Here is a 16,089-nt window from a genome sequence, read left to right as displayed (position 1 = left end):
AGTAAAGTTTTATTGTAATCGTTGCAAATCAGACATGATATTACGATCCTTTTAATTCCCTAAACAAAATACAGCTTGGTATAATTCTCACTTGTTAACATCATCTGTTGTACTACAATGCTGGTTGGTATTTCAACCATCGGTGGTGCTCCATCCATCAACCCCATCATACTGTTGTTTGTAAATGTATCAAATGAAAATTGAATTGCTTCAGATTCCTTTAAATCTTCATCAGAGAAACTTTGTGCCTCAATAACTTAGAGAATAGAAACATCATACAAAAGGAGCAAAATGGATGTTAACTTACAAATGTTGTTGTTGCTACCTCGAAATTCACTTCTCTCTGTCTTATTGGAACTAGTGTTTAATGTATTACCAAGTAAAATACCGACTCGTTCTGTGCTCATTTGTAGTTGTTCACCAACTGATGCTGTTCTATTGTCTTCATTGGACTGGTCCTATGTATATGTACATAATGTAGTAACCTTATACACTACAGAATGGGAAAGCAAAAACATCATGACACAAAATAGTATGCCATGTAATGCAAGAAGCTAGCATGCCAGGTGAGTGTGCCATTATCAGGAACCAAACTGAAATAATTCCAACATCATACAGTACGATAGTACTGTTATATTAGGCATCACAAAGGTTTGGCCAAAACTATCACCCTAAAACCAGCCTCACAGTACCTTCATGGCACCTTGGCAGTATTGGTTAGGTACAACCAAGCCCAAAAGTGTCTTCTGTATGACTTAAAACACTTCCAAAAAAGTTGTTATGAAATTTTAATTTTTTTTTCATTTAGTGGATCTTTCTACTTGACTGACTACCTGACTGACTGATTCCTTCAGGCAAGTGTAACTTTACTTGACTGACTACCTGACTGACTGATTCCTTCAGGCAAGTGTAACTTTACTTGACTGACTACCTGACTGACTGATTCCTTCAGGCAAGTGTAACTTGATAATGGCTAAGACTATGGACTTGATTTTTTCACTGTTTGACGTTACTTCAGCCCGACAAGTGTCTTTTGGTATGTACATTTTGTCCCATTTGTCTTTGCTGACAGCTCATGGTGTCGATTCGCGGTAGCACCACATGATGACTTCTCTACTTTTGATGGGAATTGTCCAAGTTTTCCATTGTGACTGGATTGATTGCAGAGGTTGTTCTTCATTTGTAACGCTGTGTAAAATGAGCTGAACATAGCTGAAATGAAGCGAAATGGCCACCTTAATTTTTCAGTAATTGATAGTTGGGGCTTGCGTTCAGATGAAAGCAATAAGTCTGGCACTATTCTTTCCAGTATGAGTGGATTCACCAGTTATAATAAAAGTTACAGAATAAGTAAACAAACAAGTATATAAGAATTTTAAAAGTTCGGTTAGTGATCATAGAAACAAGGGAGGTCTGCAGATATACGAGTGGACATTTAATCCCTAATTCAGTCATGGGTATTAACTGAACTAGGGTTATTAACTGAACTAGGGTTATTAACTGAACTAGGGTTATTAACTGAACTAGGGTTCACTAGTATATATTATTTTAAGGTGTAGGCGACCTTCCTTGTTTCACTACTTTATTTCTATGATCCCATAAAATTAATTTTCCTTACACTTGTACAAGCATACATAGGATTGCACTCTCTTTCCTAAGCAGAACAATTTTTACAGTGGACAGCCTCTTGTAGTTCAGAGGTCTACACACCAAATTTGAGTACAATTTCCAGAGGCATTTCCACAATATATGGCACCACAATTTTGTCTAAGACAGGGGTCTACTTGTTTCCTATAGTTGAATTACACTATGTAGCTACAAAATATCAGACTGAAATAGCAAATAAGCTACACACTAGTCACAGAATAATATGAACCTTCATTATACTTATGTACACATATTCACAAGTGTGCAGGTGTATGTAGTTTAAGTAGTATCATAGCTAAAGTATCTTTCAGCTTTGAGAATCATGAGACATATAGTGTTTCACAACCAATATAAATATTACTATCACAATGAAAACAATATAGCTATATGCATTACACGGACTATAGACACACAGTGTTGTATATACCTCATTACTATTCACTTGTTGAAATGCTACATCATTTCTTTCATCAAACAAATTATCCAGAACACTGACAGCATCCTATGAGCATACATATTACAACTACTTCTAAAACAGTAAATATATAAAATAAGTCTACTACAGTATAGCTATAGATCATGCAGTGAAGTAGCACAGACTGGGAATATTCAACAGTTGTAGTTGCTTTGCAAAAATTAATTATGTGAAAAATATAAACTTGGGAATATACTAATAAAATACTTTTGGAGGCTACTAGAGTGAATGAATGAGTATGTTTTAGATGATCATAGAATGAGAAAAAGTGGTCTACCAAATCCTACGGAGCTTTTCTATGCTACAGTTGGTAAGCAGCTCTCTCATGCACTATTAATCCTATACCACTGTAGTGACTTTAGATGCTCTTGTAGACATGTATACAGTGACCCAGCTTCCATGGGGAGTTTGTAATGAAGTAAGTTGTGTATCTTGCATGCTTTATATACATACGTATGTCTGGCACACAAAACTGTAAAGGACACATATGTGAGCTTCATTGATTCCAACCCAGAGAACAGGATGCTGACTTCAGATACAATATGTGATTAGGCCTGCGAAAACAGGGCATGTGAGCACATAAAATTTGCCTACTTTTTCAAACTTTCATCACTCATAACATTTTATGCCATCATGCAATTTTCAGCTTATATTAAACATTTACTTGGCTATGCAATGCAACTTATAGAATACAAATATTTTATTCTAGTACTGAGAAATTATTTGTTTAGTGACAGGGTTACTGTAATTTGTACCCACATGCCCTGTTTTCACAGGCCACATATCAAGATGATAGGTACGTTTTCACAGGGGTTTTACTACTCCTTGCAACACAGAAGGAAAAATCCAAAAAGCGTAAAGTGTCATATGGCTTCTTTAATTTACCAGAGAATGTTGTTCTACAGGAATGGTAATAGTAAACAACTACTATGATGGAGTAAACTATTCATGTTTGTGGCTACTGGCTAGTTGACATGTAAGAAGCCGTAAACATCATGCTCTACCCATTTTGCTCACCAATGCTGCAAGAAGTAATAAATGTAATCAGTTGCTTGACAAAAATATATTTTCATGGCATAAGCTGTCTGCAGAAATATAGCACATCAATTTATTGTTGTGCTACAAAATTATCTCAAACAAATTTTCTCAATTTTATGATGGTATATAGTTATGTAGGGTATCAGTGGGTATTCACATTTATTACCAGTTTCTGTTAATTAGTATGGAGCAGCCTCAGGGCAACACCTAATTGCTTGCATGCCTCCCCAGGGGTGAAAGTAAATTGAGTAACATGACTAGCACAAATCATTGTGATACTTACTTCATTCAATATAGAGTATATCATGCACCCTTCTTGCACCTAGCTCATGTGCTTTACGACTAAATCTTAAGATAGTGTAAAATGATTTGCAATGAATTTTAAGTATGTTTTACTTAGGCCTATACTAGAGAGAAACATCAAATTTACTGATTTCTATAGTGAATTACCTGTGCACTACATAGCATAGAAATTTATAGGAGTACTGGAAAAGCAAATGAAGAAGATTACAAGGTAACTTTGACAACAATAAAATATACATGCTACATTTATAGTACAATGGTCATAACCATGAACCACAGCATAGTGTTAATATTGAGAACACAAAATAGCAGCATAGTTTTCTTGTTGATGACTAATTTAAGTACATAGTAACATATATAGACACTAATTACCCTACATACCTCAATCACTTCCATAAGTAATGGCTGATCCACATCATCACTAGTTACCTCAGTCACTCTGTGTAATATACATTGCAGCATAAATTAAAATGTGTCAATATATATGAATAATTCAATGTACAGTAGTACTGTATAGTAAGGTTTGGGCTTTTTTGCTCAGAATCATACTTTAGACCGTTTTCGTTGCAGCTGGCAGGCAGCAGTTGTTGACCTATGGGATTCAATTCCACCAAATATTCTGTCCCACAAATGGATGGCGGACTGTTTTACAGAACATACAAAGATATATTATGACTCTATAATAACTGTGTATATAGCTATGTGTTGTACTTTTCTACAGCGAGGTTTACAAAACGTAAAAATAAAAAATAAAAAAAATAAAAAGTATCATCCAAAAACCAGCTTCACTTTTCCTTCATAGCATTGATTAGGCATAACCAAGTCCATAAATGTCTTTAGAGCAACCCCAAATCCTTTCAACAAGCTTCTATGAAATTTTAAAACTCTACTTTTATGCTGACTGATGCCTCCAGTCAGGTACAAACTTGACCATGGATAAGGCCATGGGCTTCATTTCTTCACTGTTTGATGTTGCTTTGCACTCGCTTATGTGCCTTTTCGTTAACTGCAGTGACTACAATGCACTTATCATGGACCTACCATTGTCCTCCTTTGTGTCCCATTTCTTTCTCCACTACTGCATAGGTGTTGATTGGTGGTAACACATTATGGCTTTCCATGGATTGAATGCAGAGGTTGTTAAGTTGTACCGTTCTTCGTTTGTAATGCTGCATAATAGGTGAGACATAGCTGAAACTGAAGTAGAATAGCCACTTTGCATTTCAGTAAATTGATAGTCAGGGCATACATTCGGTCATAAATTCTGTAGTGACTGGATTGATTGCAGAGGCACTTTTCGTACTGTTCTTCATTCTTAACGATGTAAAAATGGTGGACCATAGCTGAAAACGAAGCAGAATGGCCACTTTGCATCTCAGTAATTGATTGTTGGGGCATGCGTTCAGTTGCACAATAATTTTTTATATTAATGTATTCGGCATCATTTTCTCCTTTGATGCAGTATGTGGATGGTTCACCAGTAATGAATTATGTTACTACAAAAAGGTAAACAAACAAGTGCAAAGAAAATTAGAAACTTTACACTTGAGTAGGGATCACAGAAATAAAAAGCAATGCAACAAGGGAGGTCATCTACATTTGTAGCTATACTAGTTGACATTGAATCCCTGCTTCAGACATGGCTTCAGGTGATTTTAAAAATGCTAGTAATATTTCAGGTCAACTAGGAGAATTCTATACCACTCACTTACATCAAAATTAATTTCCACTGGTTTCTAAAAAAGTTGCCAGTAATAAATGGATGTACATAAATATATGCATGTGTGTAATATGTGTTTTTTTTTACCATGTTTGGCACTGAGCATCTGTAAGAATACAGTCTTAGAGAAATCACCTGTCTCAGATTAAGCGAACAAGGAGAACCACAAGCAGATTCAAAAGTAATAAGTACAGACTTTCAAGTATTGTGTACTGTTTTAATTAGGAGTTTTATCATTGTTGACTGCAATAGCTACCCAAACAGTATTATTCTGTCTACAGGAGTATGCATCTTCACAAGTCATTTACAATACACACGAATTTACTAGTTCTGATAATAGACCTACTGTACTAATTTTTCAGCAGAGTGGTAACTAAGCATGAGTATAATGTGCATTAGCTTGACCTTTGATAACTAAACTAAGTCCAGGCCTGTACACAGGATTATCAAATGGGGGCTCTAAATTGAAGCAATAGGCAATCACAGATGCTGGGTCTGATACTGAGAAAGACTTAACATTACATGTCTTGAAAATAGCATCGAAATGCAGTAATTTCCCAAATGTATAAATACATACACTGATTAATAATCTTCTGATACACAGACATAAATTCCCTTTGACATGGACACATCATACACCAGTGCAAAGCACTCAAATAATTATGTTGTGCTGCTTGTACATTTTAAAGACTGCTCAGGGTCACTGTCCGCTATGGCAGCTAAACCTTACATCTCAACTAATGTACATGTCGTATTGTGGCATTATCCACACCAGCCATAGTAATACATGAAAGCAAACACTCTTGGTAGTTTAGATCACTGTGAAATGAATGCAGCAAGCCATAGTTACTTTTACTTATGTAGTAGCTAATAGTACCACTAGTTTAAGCAGCCATAGCGTCCATCTACTCTGATCTCCATCATTGTGATACGGGCTCTTATTAGAGGATATTAACAAATTAAGATAGGATTTAATGTTGCATGCAAATACGTTAGTTCAAGACAGTGCAGTATGGTTATGGATGGCTTTACAGGACAGTGTAAGTGGAATAGAAACCTTAGTGGTAGAGAGAAAACCCACCGTTTGCATTCATGGTATCATGGTTTCCAGTTACACAGATAACCTCAAAGTGTTATAACTGCAACCTGAAGCTTCAGCTGGTATGGTCATGAAGCCATGGAAGATACATGATGAATGCTAGAATGCAAATGTGCAGCAGAAATAAAAATGCTACCGTAAAATAAAGGGTTCATCAAACACCCTCAAACCACCTGGGTATACATAGTCGACACATTAGACACTTACGTTATAACAACGTCTAAAGTCTCAGCAGTAGAAGTTACATCTCTTGGCAAAATTGGCTGTGTACTGTTTGTAATGGCTCCCAAATCGTCAACAATTTCTGCTACAACTTCTGGCATAAACATTTGTGTCAAATCTCTATTCTCTGCACGAAATATATTGTCTACAAGGTTACTAAGCTCTGCAGCTCTTTCCATCAATCTAATTTGCTCCACTGTTTGACACTGTGACACATTAGGGGATGCCCACTGACCATCTCTGATGCATTGTCTGGTTGCTAATCCTATAAGGTTAATTAAATGGTAGACATGTTCAAAAACATTACATATATGACAACACTTTGTACCTGTTGCTTCACTGCCTCCTGGACACTTCTGAGTAGCTTCTTTGTCTACACCAGTTGCTGGCCATGTTATATTCCAAACATCATCTCGATTAAATGGGCAACCAGATTCTATGAAAGTAAAATTACTGTGTGACAGCTACATATAGACATATGCCTCAAGGCCCTCAACCCAAATAAAACTAGAGTAATTTAAAATCATACATATATTAATTTTAAAATGAAGTAGGATTTCAGCAATCAAAAATAGTGAACAAGAAAGATGAATGATGGTAATTAGTCTATGTGGGAAATCCTTACTTTGGCACGTTGTAGAGCTATGCAATATTATTGATACTACCCAGTATTGTGATACCAAGTGGCAACACTCTACTCCAAGATTTGGTATCGTAGGGATTGATTTTACAATATAACTAGATAGTTGAAGTTGGGTCATATTTTCAGTTGGTCTGAGTCGAATCTTTTGCATAGGATCTTATTAATATGAAAGAAAGTTTGCATCTGTGTGTACTAAATTATGGAAAGGCCTTTTTACGTGTACCTTAGCTTGGTTATCTCATGTATGTCATATCATATGTAGTATCGATACCTAAAATATATTGTGGTACCCTAAGTATGGTATCGTGACACACTAACATAACACAGCTCTAGCATGTTGCCACGATATGTTCAAGCCCAAAGTAAGAATTTTGCCACATAGACTAGCTATAGTTTCCACCACAATCATATTTCTTGTTTCACTATTTTTTTATCATTGGAGCCCTACTTCATTTAACAATTTTTCATTGCATTAGTTTGTTATAGCATAGCTATGATACACAAGAGTGGCTGTGACTGCTGTATTACAGTATCTCAATCTTGCTTTTGAGCTATACAGGGGTGTATATGCAATGAGATCCACAATACATTAAAGGGTCGTATGCGATCATTTTATAAGTGTAGCTACACTTATCATACAGTACAGTAGTACTGTATATAAGGGATCATGTAAAACTGGGCCAAAAATATCACCATTAAACCGGCCTCAGTTCTGCTTCACGACAGCTTGGTAGCATTGGTTAGGTACAGCCAAGCCCAAAAATGTCTTCAGACCAACCCCAAACCCTTCCAAAAAGTAAAGTTTTTCTATTAAGAGAATTTTACGCTGACTGACTGACTAACTAACTGATGCCTTCATCCAAGCAGAATGGATAAGGCTACGGGCTTGATTTCTTCACTGTTTAACATTGCTTCATCCTGAGATGTGCCTTTTCACCAGCTGTAGTATGTACAGTACACGCATCACAGACTTGCCTTTTGTCCTCCTTTGTGTTCCAATTCTTTTTGCTGACAATGCAAGGTGTCATTTTGCAATAGTACGATGCAACTTCCATGTGGCTGTGTGTTGGCTACTATGTTTATCACCCATACTTTTCATAGCAACTGAATTGACTGCTGAGATGCTTCTTGTACTGTTCTTCATTTGTAATGCTGTGTATCAAGTGGAACATAGCTGAAAACAAAGTGTAATGGCCACCTCCCTGTAATTGATTGTTGGCGTGCACATTCTGGCGCAAACTTACTTTTATGGCATTCCTGGCACCATTCTTTCTTTTAATGCAGTATGTGCAGGTTCATTTGATATACGTAATTATGTTATTTAAAAGTAAACAAGCAAGAAGGAAAAATAAGTTGGATCAGGGATCAAAGAAAAAAGCAGTGAAACAAGGGAGGTCTACAGATATACTAGTGAACATTTAATCCCCAAGTATAGACTGAGTTAGGGATTAAATGTCCACTATATCTGCAGGTGTAGGCGACCTCACTACTCTTTTTTTTCTTTGATCCCTAATCCAACTTAAATTTCTTAATTTTTCCTTCTATATATACTTACATTCTTAAGCACTTCAAATAGTTTAGTGGCATCTAACTATGCGTCTAAGGAAAGTGTCAATATGGAAAATTAATGCCTCGATATGGTTTCCTTGCATGAAGAAGCTACGTAGAACACAACCATGTAATTGAAGATAAAAGGAATGATGAAGTGCAGAAAGCAGACACTTTTCGGAACCAGAAAGGCACATGCCACCAGTGATTTTGTTATTGTGGCATGAAATGGTGGCTGTGCGCAACTTCATTTGGCCTCCAGCCTTGTGACTGAAGTCGGCACCACTTTAGCCAGTAACACCCGCAGTGGATAATTTCAAATGTGGGACTTTAATCTGTAAGCCAATGTAGTTTCTGCAAATCATCATGCTCAATTGGAGGTGCAATTATAGTGAAAAAAGGTTTTGTTGCTGTCCATATTATATGTACTTTAAGGGCCACTTTATGAGTGGCAAGATTATAAAATTTAATACTTTTGGCGTGTACATAACACTTGTGAAGTGGTGCAATATTGGTGAGCACTTGCAGCCTCATGAACTGCTAGTTTCAACTCATCTCAAGTAGATGTATTGCCACTCGCATGCAAGTACGTATAAACTTACATTTGAACAGTAGCGCATATGTAGCTATTTGGTATATTAAATACTCATGCAGGTAAGCTTGAAGTACGGCATTTTGTCTTAAGGTGGTGATGAAAAGCAATACCCATACATACCAGTACATAATAGGCATCTTATTGCAAGAGATTATTTAGGCAATATACCCAATCCACACGTAACACACACACATACAAGAAATTCCATATAGAAGTGGCGTAAATGTATACATACCAACAGTTTCGTTACTCTCTGTACAAAATGATACATCCTGCTGTTGTGTGGAACTATCAGTGACACTGTAGATGGTGGGACAGTTGTCCTATATAATAGTAATAAATATTAACTACCTATGATGTGCTATACACATACTGCAGTGCAATTAGGTTGCAAGGTGCAGTCCAGCCCGACATCAGGAAATCCATCATAATCAGAGTCAAGACCACACACAATTCCATTGCCAACATAAGTAGGATAATTACACTACACAAACAAGACAGTAATGGATAAGAAACCCTGGCCACACACACAGTAGCCTGTCACAACACTACCATTATTGAAAAAGCCCTATGGCATTTTGCAACTTCTTAACCAAGTGCACACTCACAACTGTTTATAGCTGTGGCTAGCTATGGGCATGTGACTGGTTCCCAGAAATCATTTTGAAGCAATAAAATGGGCTTGAGTGACATACATATATAATTTGATAAATCAGTATGAAAGCTTTACATATGATAAGTAGGACACGTAAACTGGGTGTCTACATGTGCCTATATACTTGAGGGGCAATGAAACAAAGAAGGACAAAAGTAAGTTGATTCATGCATTGTATCTGCTGTGGTACACCAACAGCCACGTACCAGCTAGGCCAAAAGTGTTCTCTGTGGAAAATCCAATCCCATAATTATAACAATAGCCATTATTTAATTACACTATGTTAGTTTGAATAGTTAGTCCGTAGAAATTTAAATGAAAACAAATTAAATTCCACAGAAGTAATCTGGGATTGTACATAAACCTACCAGAAACTTTAAGTCATCTCATCAAATAAAACTGGTTTTGATTCATATTTTGACAGGGAACATGTAAACCTTCAAGATCCCCATTATACATCACAGTGTTATGGACATATATTATCACATTATAGGGATCTACATAGCTCACCTGACATCTATCAGGTCCACACATAATACATGGTGCCTCACTAGGCCCAGTACACACTGACTGTATTGTATCATCATTATCAGTACCAATATCACATGAACAACTCACTGTACAGAACACAATATCAACTGAAGTTGTGCAATAGTATATACTAGGAATACAAGGGTATATTTATTTGTTATGTATGCTTTATGCATGTACTATACGCTGTATGCTATAATGCTACATCACAGATGGCTACCATTAGTAGGACTTTCAAAACAGTTTTCTACTGAGCATGTTATGAATGAGGAAACAGAGTATGATCTAACAGATAAGAATAGCATTAGTGGGAATACACAAGTATGCGGAAGATATATGGAAAAATTGATAGTGTTAAATGGATTCATACATTATGAAGCCTTGTAATGACATAACAACCAGCTATTCATATCTGTGTAGGTACATCATAATCATAAACATTCCATATTTGTACAGGATATCAATATACTTACAGTTAGGCTGAAATGCTAGCACACTAAATTGTTCACTTGTCAAATTGTAACCATCTGGTAAAAAATCACCAGTCTGCAAGATACTCTTGACATCTTCAATACTACTGGTAGGAATTGGGGAAGTTTGGAGGCTAAAAGACAATGTAAAACTGAGCAAGGATGCTCCAGTACTTGAATTGTATATTTCAGCACGACTAACAAGGTTGTCGACCTCTATGTTAATATTATTTCTAATCTGATCAAATACCTAGAGTTTAAACACATGGATGATGATAAAAATGACCACTCTAAGTGACTTACATCGTTTAAAATCTCTTGACCAACAATAGTCATGTCATCTGTACTATTAGTAACCACCACTAGTGTAAAATAGACTACCACAACTGGGTCAGAGCCTATGAACATGGTACAGTCCCTCAAATCAACCGGTGACCAACTTCCATCAACTCTACACTGTCTACGGATGTCAACACCAGAACGGAAACTGGGATGAAGCATTGAACAAGATTGGTTAACTGTAATATTTCTTCTACTGTTTTGCCAAAACAGACCTCCAGAAAAATCATTTCTACATGCTGAAAATGGCAAATGCCACAGTATGCATTACATGCAATAATTTGAGATAAGCAAACAGGAAAACCTGAACAACATCAAAATTCATGAGCAAATTTATTCAGTTTGTTCCTATTAGAGTACTTGTACTCTTGAACTTACATGTACTTAGTGTGCTTCACAAAGCCTTTGAGGTGGCTTTAGACAAAGTGGGCTATAACAGTTGTCTAGACTTACAGGTTATCTCATAAATTTCATTTCTATATAGTAAATACTTAAAATATAGCCAAATTTTGGTTCACAGCTAAAATAATGCATGACCATCATCTCAAAAGCCAGAACAACAAACTCACATGTGCCTTTTGGTGTTCTGATCAGTGTCTGCCAACTGTACCTCGCATTTGGTTTTATCTCAACTTCTACTAGTCATTGTATCCTTCATGCAAGGAAATGATATCAAGGCATTATAATTATTGTATCAACACCTTTCTTTAGAGGAGTATATTTAGTGTCAATTTAACCGTAGGTTAATGGTATTGTGTACCTTGAATTTTTTGTGTGTGCGTGTGTGTGTGTGTGTGTGTTTAAAAAAGCACAGTGCTACTTCAGTGAAAGGAAGGAAGCAGCCTCTGTCAATAGCAAAGTGTGACCTCTGTCAAGCCTTCAGTGCAGTCCCTCCTTGCTCAGGTACAGGGTACAGTGAATTCACATGGTAATGAAATTCAATATGCTTTTGTTGTGCTTTTGGGGAGACAAGTCTGGTTTGACCTTCTTCACTGGGCTATTGTAAGACTGCAATGGTAGAGTGCTACAGTATCAGAGTTCTGAAGTGTCACAGTGCTAATTGGTAGCAGCTTGTTGATTTTCCTCCAACACCCACCTCCCAATACTACATTTACATTTCAGGTTAGTTTCTAGACTACATTCCATTGACTGGCTTCCCCTTGGGCCACAAAGGGTAATGCTGTGTTTTAGATTTCATTGTCTTAGCACAAACATCCCTGGAGTTCAGGTAGAAAATAATTTGCTTACATTGTAAGTAGGTTCTACCCACCTCTGCTGCAGGCCCTAAGAACGCAGCTCACGTGTTTTGTGACCCTCTGTCTAGTATTATCACAGCACCCTAACTCTGTCCCTCTTGCTGGTGTTTATGATTTACTGAAGCCCAGTGCAACCACTTACAATTAAACACCACAAACCTATTAGCTACAGGGGGTAAATAACTGCACTTGTAATGATCAGTTCACTTAAGAAAACCAGTCGCAGTGATCACACCCCTTAATTGTCCATTATAGCTGCAGTTATGGCAATTGGCTAAATCAGAGTACGGTGACTGCATCCAGCTACATTTTTAATCATCAGTTTTGCTGCAAAAACAGTGCAGTAACCAAGTTCTTTAATCTATTATGGATCACCCAAGACCAGCAACAAGATTGAGATACTCTAATAATGAAGCCACCTTGTTTACAACAGCCATGTATGATATTCTAATAGAACAGTCAGGCACACTTCTATATGATAGCTATGCTGTAACTAGAAACTAGTAAAACTATATATGATGTAATATGTAGGGATCCAATAACAATTATTAATGAAACAAGAGACACAATGACAGTATTACAATGTAGCTATGTGGACAAGTAGTGTGTAGTGTTTTAAGGAACTTCCACTGTATACAAACTACAAATCTATATAATAAAGCTAATTTAAGTTCTATGTGTAGAAAAAAGTTATGATACGCCCACACACTATTGTGACCAAACTTACTCTGAACTAGAAATTAGCACATACAACATTGCACATGTATAGCTAAACTGTAAGGTTAACTTTCATAAATTTCAAGGAGAGTTGTATACATAGTATCTTATATATACTTCTCAAGTTTCATCTTCTGTCCATTTTATAGGCATACTATAAAAGATGCAATGGATTCTTAAAAGCCCACGAAATTGTGTATGGCGGCCAAATGCAAGTTATTTCCAAAAAATTGTTTGCACATAACACCCTTAGTAAGAACAGGTTCATCAAAAAGCCCCTCAAGACCAGTATCTATTTCTGATCAGTAATTTAGGTTTCTATAATGCGGTACACAAAGTGTGTAGATTATTGAAATATACTAATGTGCCTATGTAGTTTGGGATTACATATTCAATTACATGTGAGCCATGTCAGTACTCTAATAGAACACACATTAGATACTAAGGTTAAGACAATTGAGATATTCTAATAGAAGGCCAGATAGAATAATTATACATGCAGACGTATACGTATGTTGAGAGAACAAAAATATCTGATCACAATAGACTGGAAAAAAGAACTGCTACATCAAATAAGCAAACATAGATCATGTTTGTTTGTGTGTACATACTCATTTGTGTCCAAGCACATCTATATGAGCAAGTGGAAATGAACGTACATGTGTGTGGGCATAATAGATATGCATTGTTATTACCTGCAACAACCTTTACTCTAATTGTTTCATTCACTGGCTGGTCTTCTATGGTAGAGTGACAAGCATATAGACCACTATCACCTGCTGAGGGATTAACAATTTCTAAATTATGATTTAGTCCTGTCGGAGTAAACATGATTCCTTCAGTATTCCGAGTTAAATTGGTTCCATTATAACTCCAAAACAATACAGCCTCTATTATGTTTGGTGTACATGATATGATAACTGAGTCTCCTTCCAAGAGAGTGACAGATGCGAATGATCTTGTAAGGGTTAACACTAAAAAAACAAAAACATTCAGTATAATTGGGTACCATTATATGTAACCAGATCTGTAACATAATAGTGCATTTTTCAAATTCTTTATTATCAAATATTATTATCTATATAGCTAAGAGTACGCTTTGGTGAATTTCAACGTCCTATGCTAAGAGCTTTTGGAGTTACAGCCTTAAAAAGTAGCAACAATAGAAAGATCTACAGTAATGATTGAAACAATCTACAGGCATTTATATAATAAATTGGTAAAACTAATGAAGAACAAGCATTAAAAATAATTTACCCACTGTGATCAATGTTTTATACAGGCTTGTGCTATTGTGTGAGGTTGTTGCAGATCCAATCACATTATACAACTTACATGTTATGTTGACATCAAGCAGAATTGTTACGTCTAATGGTTGTGTGCCACCAAATTCTAAATAGCAGAAAATAAGCTATCTACAAACTCTGATACATTATATATAAAACCATACCTGAAAATATTGTGTAGGTGCCGTTATTACGTAACTGTAATGGCGGAAAAGTGTAGGTGTATAGCTGAAAATTATCAGGATCTGGTTCAAGCCCATTAATGGGTATTTGCATATTATTGTTGTTGGTATGAGTAAACATCAGTGAGTTGGTAACATTGTTCTGGTGTGTTAATGTACCATCAGAATCAATAGCAATGATGATGTTTATCACTGGACTGCTGGCCACAGGAGCAAAGATATAGGTGCCATTCACTAAACTGTTGTCAATCAGCTGGTAATAAGGGTTGCCTGTTAACAGATGATAAGATAAGGATCTATTCAACAATTTAGCAGTAGTTTATGAACACCTCACTACTATATGAGCATGATGAAGCATAGCTATGTGACCATCTCAGCAAAATAAACCTGCCTAGTTTGCACAAATTCCAATTATTTTTCAGCATTATCTCTAGTGTCCAAGGAATGGATCACCAAAGTTTGGAATTATAGTACGAAGAGCAAGGAAATTGATTTGTACAGCAACTATACTGAAAATAAACCACAGGCACTTACATAACTTCCATTTACATCAGTCTATATTGGCTTAAAATGTCCACCATGGATTAGCAAATCAACCATGGTATAGTTTTAACCCTGTAGTTACTTGCACACATATGTATATAGGTGATTTTATTGAAAAAATGATGGCATTTTGCTGCATCATAAACAAACGCAAGTGACACGCATACTGTTGGGACCACAGAAACGAAACAAGATTTCCGCACTCTCCATGAGCAGGCAAATAAGATGATGTATAGTTTTAATCAATTTAAGTCTTGCTTCTTTGCTTAATAAAAACTTGCATATTTTTTGTAGCATGCTTATAATTTGGTTTTCTCAAAACACATGCTTGTGCTAATTAGGTGGTTTGTTGAAACGGCCACATAAGTGTATTGCACACAGTTCAGACAGACTAACAGACAGAAAACCACAGAGAAATTCAAGTTTCAAATACCGTATAGCTGGTAATTTTCGAAAGGTTTTTATTTTCGGATATTTCGAAGAGGCCCTTCTCTTCGAAAATAAATTCCCACGTCCGGTTGTTTTCGAAAATAAATTCCCACAAGTGAAAGCAATCGTCCAACTTTCGGCGATTCGTTCGTGTATTCCTTGAGTTTTAGCTCAGTATTGCTGATGATAATGGGTAAACTGTATCATTACTGTACCAATAACCAGAAAACAGGTGATCCAGAATGGGAATTGATGCCGTCTGCTCTATGCTAGCTATGATCGAGCGTAATCGTGCCAGTGAATTCACTCCACCCGAGACTCCCTCAGTCTTCTCTCCAGTGCACAGGAATGGGGATTATTCCATCAGTAAGTCAGTTTTAGGCAAACATTC

The 16,089-nt window shown here is 36.4% G+C and overlaps 1 protein-coding gene across 2 annotated transcripts in view; it reads right to left on the bottom strand.

Annotated features, from left to right (window-relative positions):
- Positions 1-16,089, bottom strand: part of LOC136260476 (uncharacterized) — a 42,580-nt gene that overhangs the window by 15,461 nt on the left and 11,030 nt on the right. For both annotated transcript variants that reach the window (XM_066054209.1, XM_066054210.1), the window contains exons 11-24: positions 14,709-14,996; positions 14,594-14,650; positions 13,954-14,232; positions 11,250-11,524; positions 10,950-11,196; positions 10,456-10,562; positions 9,664-9,774; positions 9,526-9,613; positions 6,833-6,940; positions 6,490-6,769; positions 3,845-3,902; positions 2,075-2,149; positions 308-458; positions 92-256 (exon numbers count right to left, since the gene is read on the bottom strand). In XM_066054209.1, coding sequence (XP_065910281.1) covers positions 92-256; positions 308-458; positions 2,075-2,149; positions 3,845-3,902; positions 6,490-6,769; positions 6,833-6,940; positions 9,526-9,613; positions 9,664-9,774; positions 10,456-10,562; positions 10,950-11,196; positions 11,250-11,524; positions 13,954-14,232; positions 14,594-14,650; positions 14,709-14,996 — 2,289 coding nt within the window. The remainder of the gene's footprint in view (positions 1-91; positions 257-307; positions 459-2,074; positions 2,150-3,844; positions 3,903-6,489; positions 6,770-6,832; positions 6,941-9,525; positions 9,614-9,663; positions 9,775-10,455; positions 10,563-10,949; positions 11,197-11,249; positions 11,525-13,953; positions 14,233-14,593; positions 14,651-14,708; positions 14,997-16,089) is intronic.

Source organism: Dysidea avara, chromosome 7 (assembly GCF_963678975.1).
Source record: "Dysidea avara chromosome 7, odDysAvar1.4, whole genome shotgun sequence".
Classification (NCBI taxonomy): domain Eukaryota; kingdom Metazoa; phylum Porifera; class Demospongiae; order Dictyoceratida; family Dysideidae; genus Dysidea; species Dysidea avara.
Note: the sequence above shows the minus strand (reverse complement) of the source record. Positions and strands in the feature narration are given on the sequence as shown.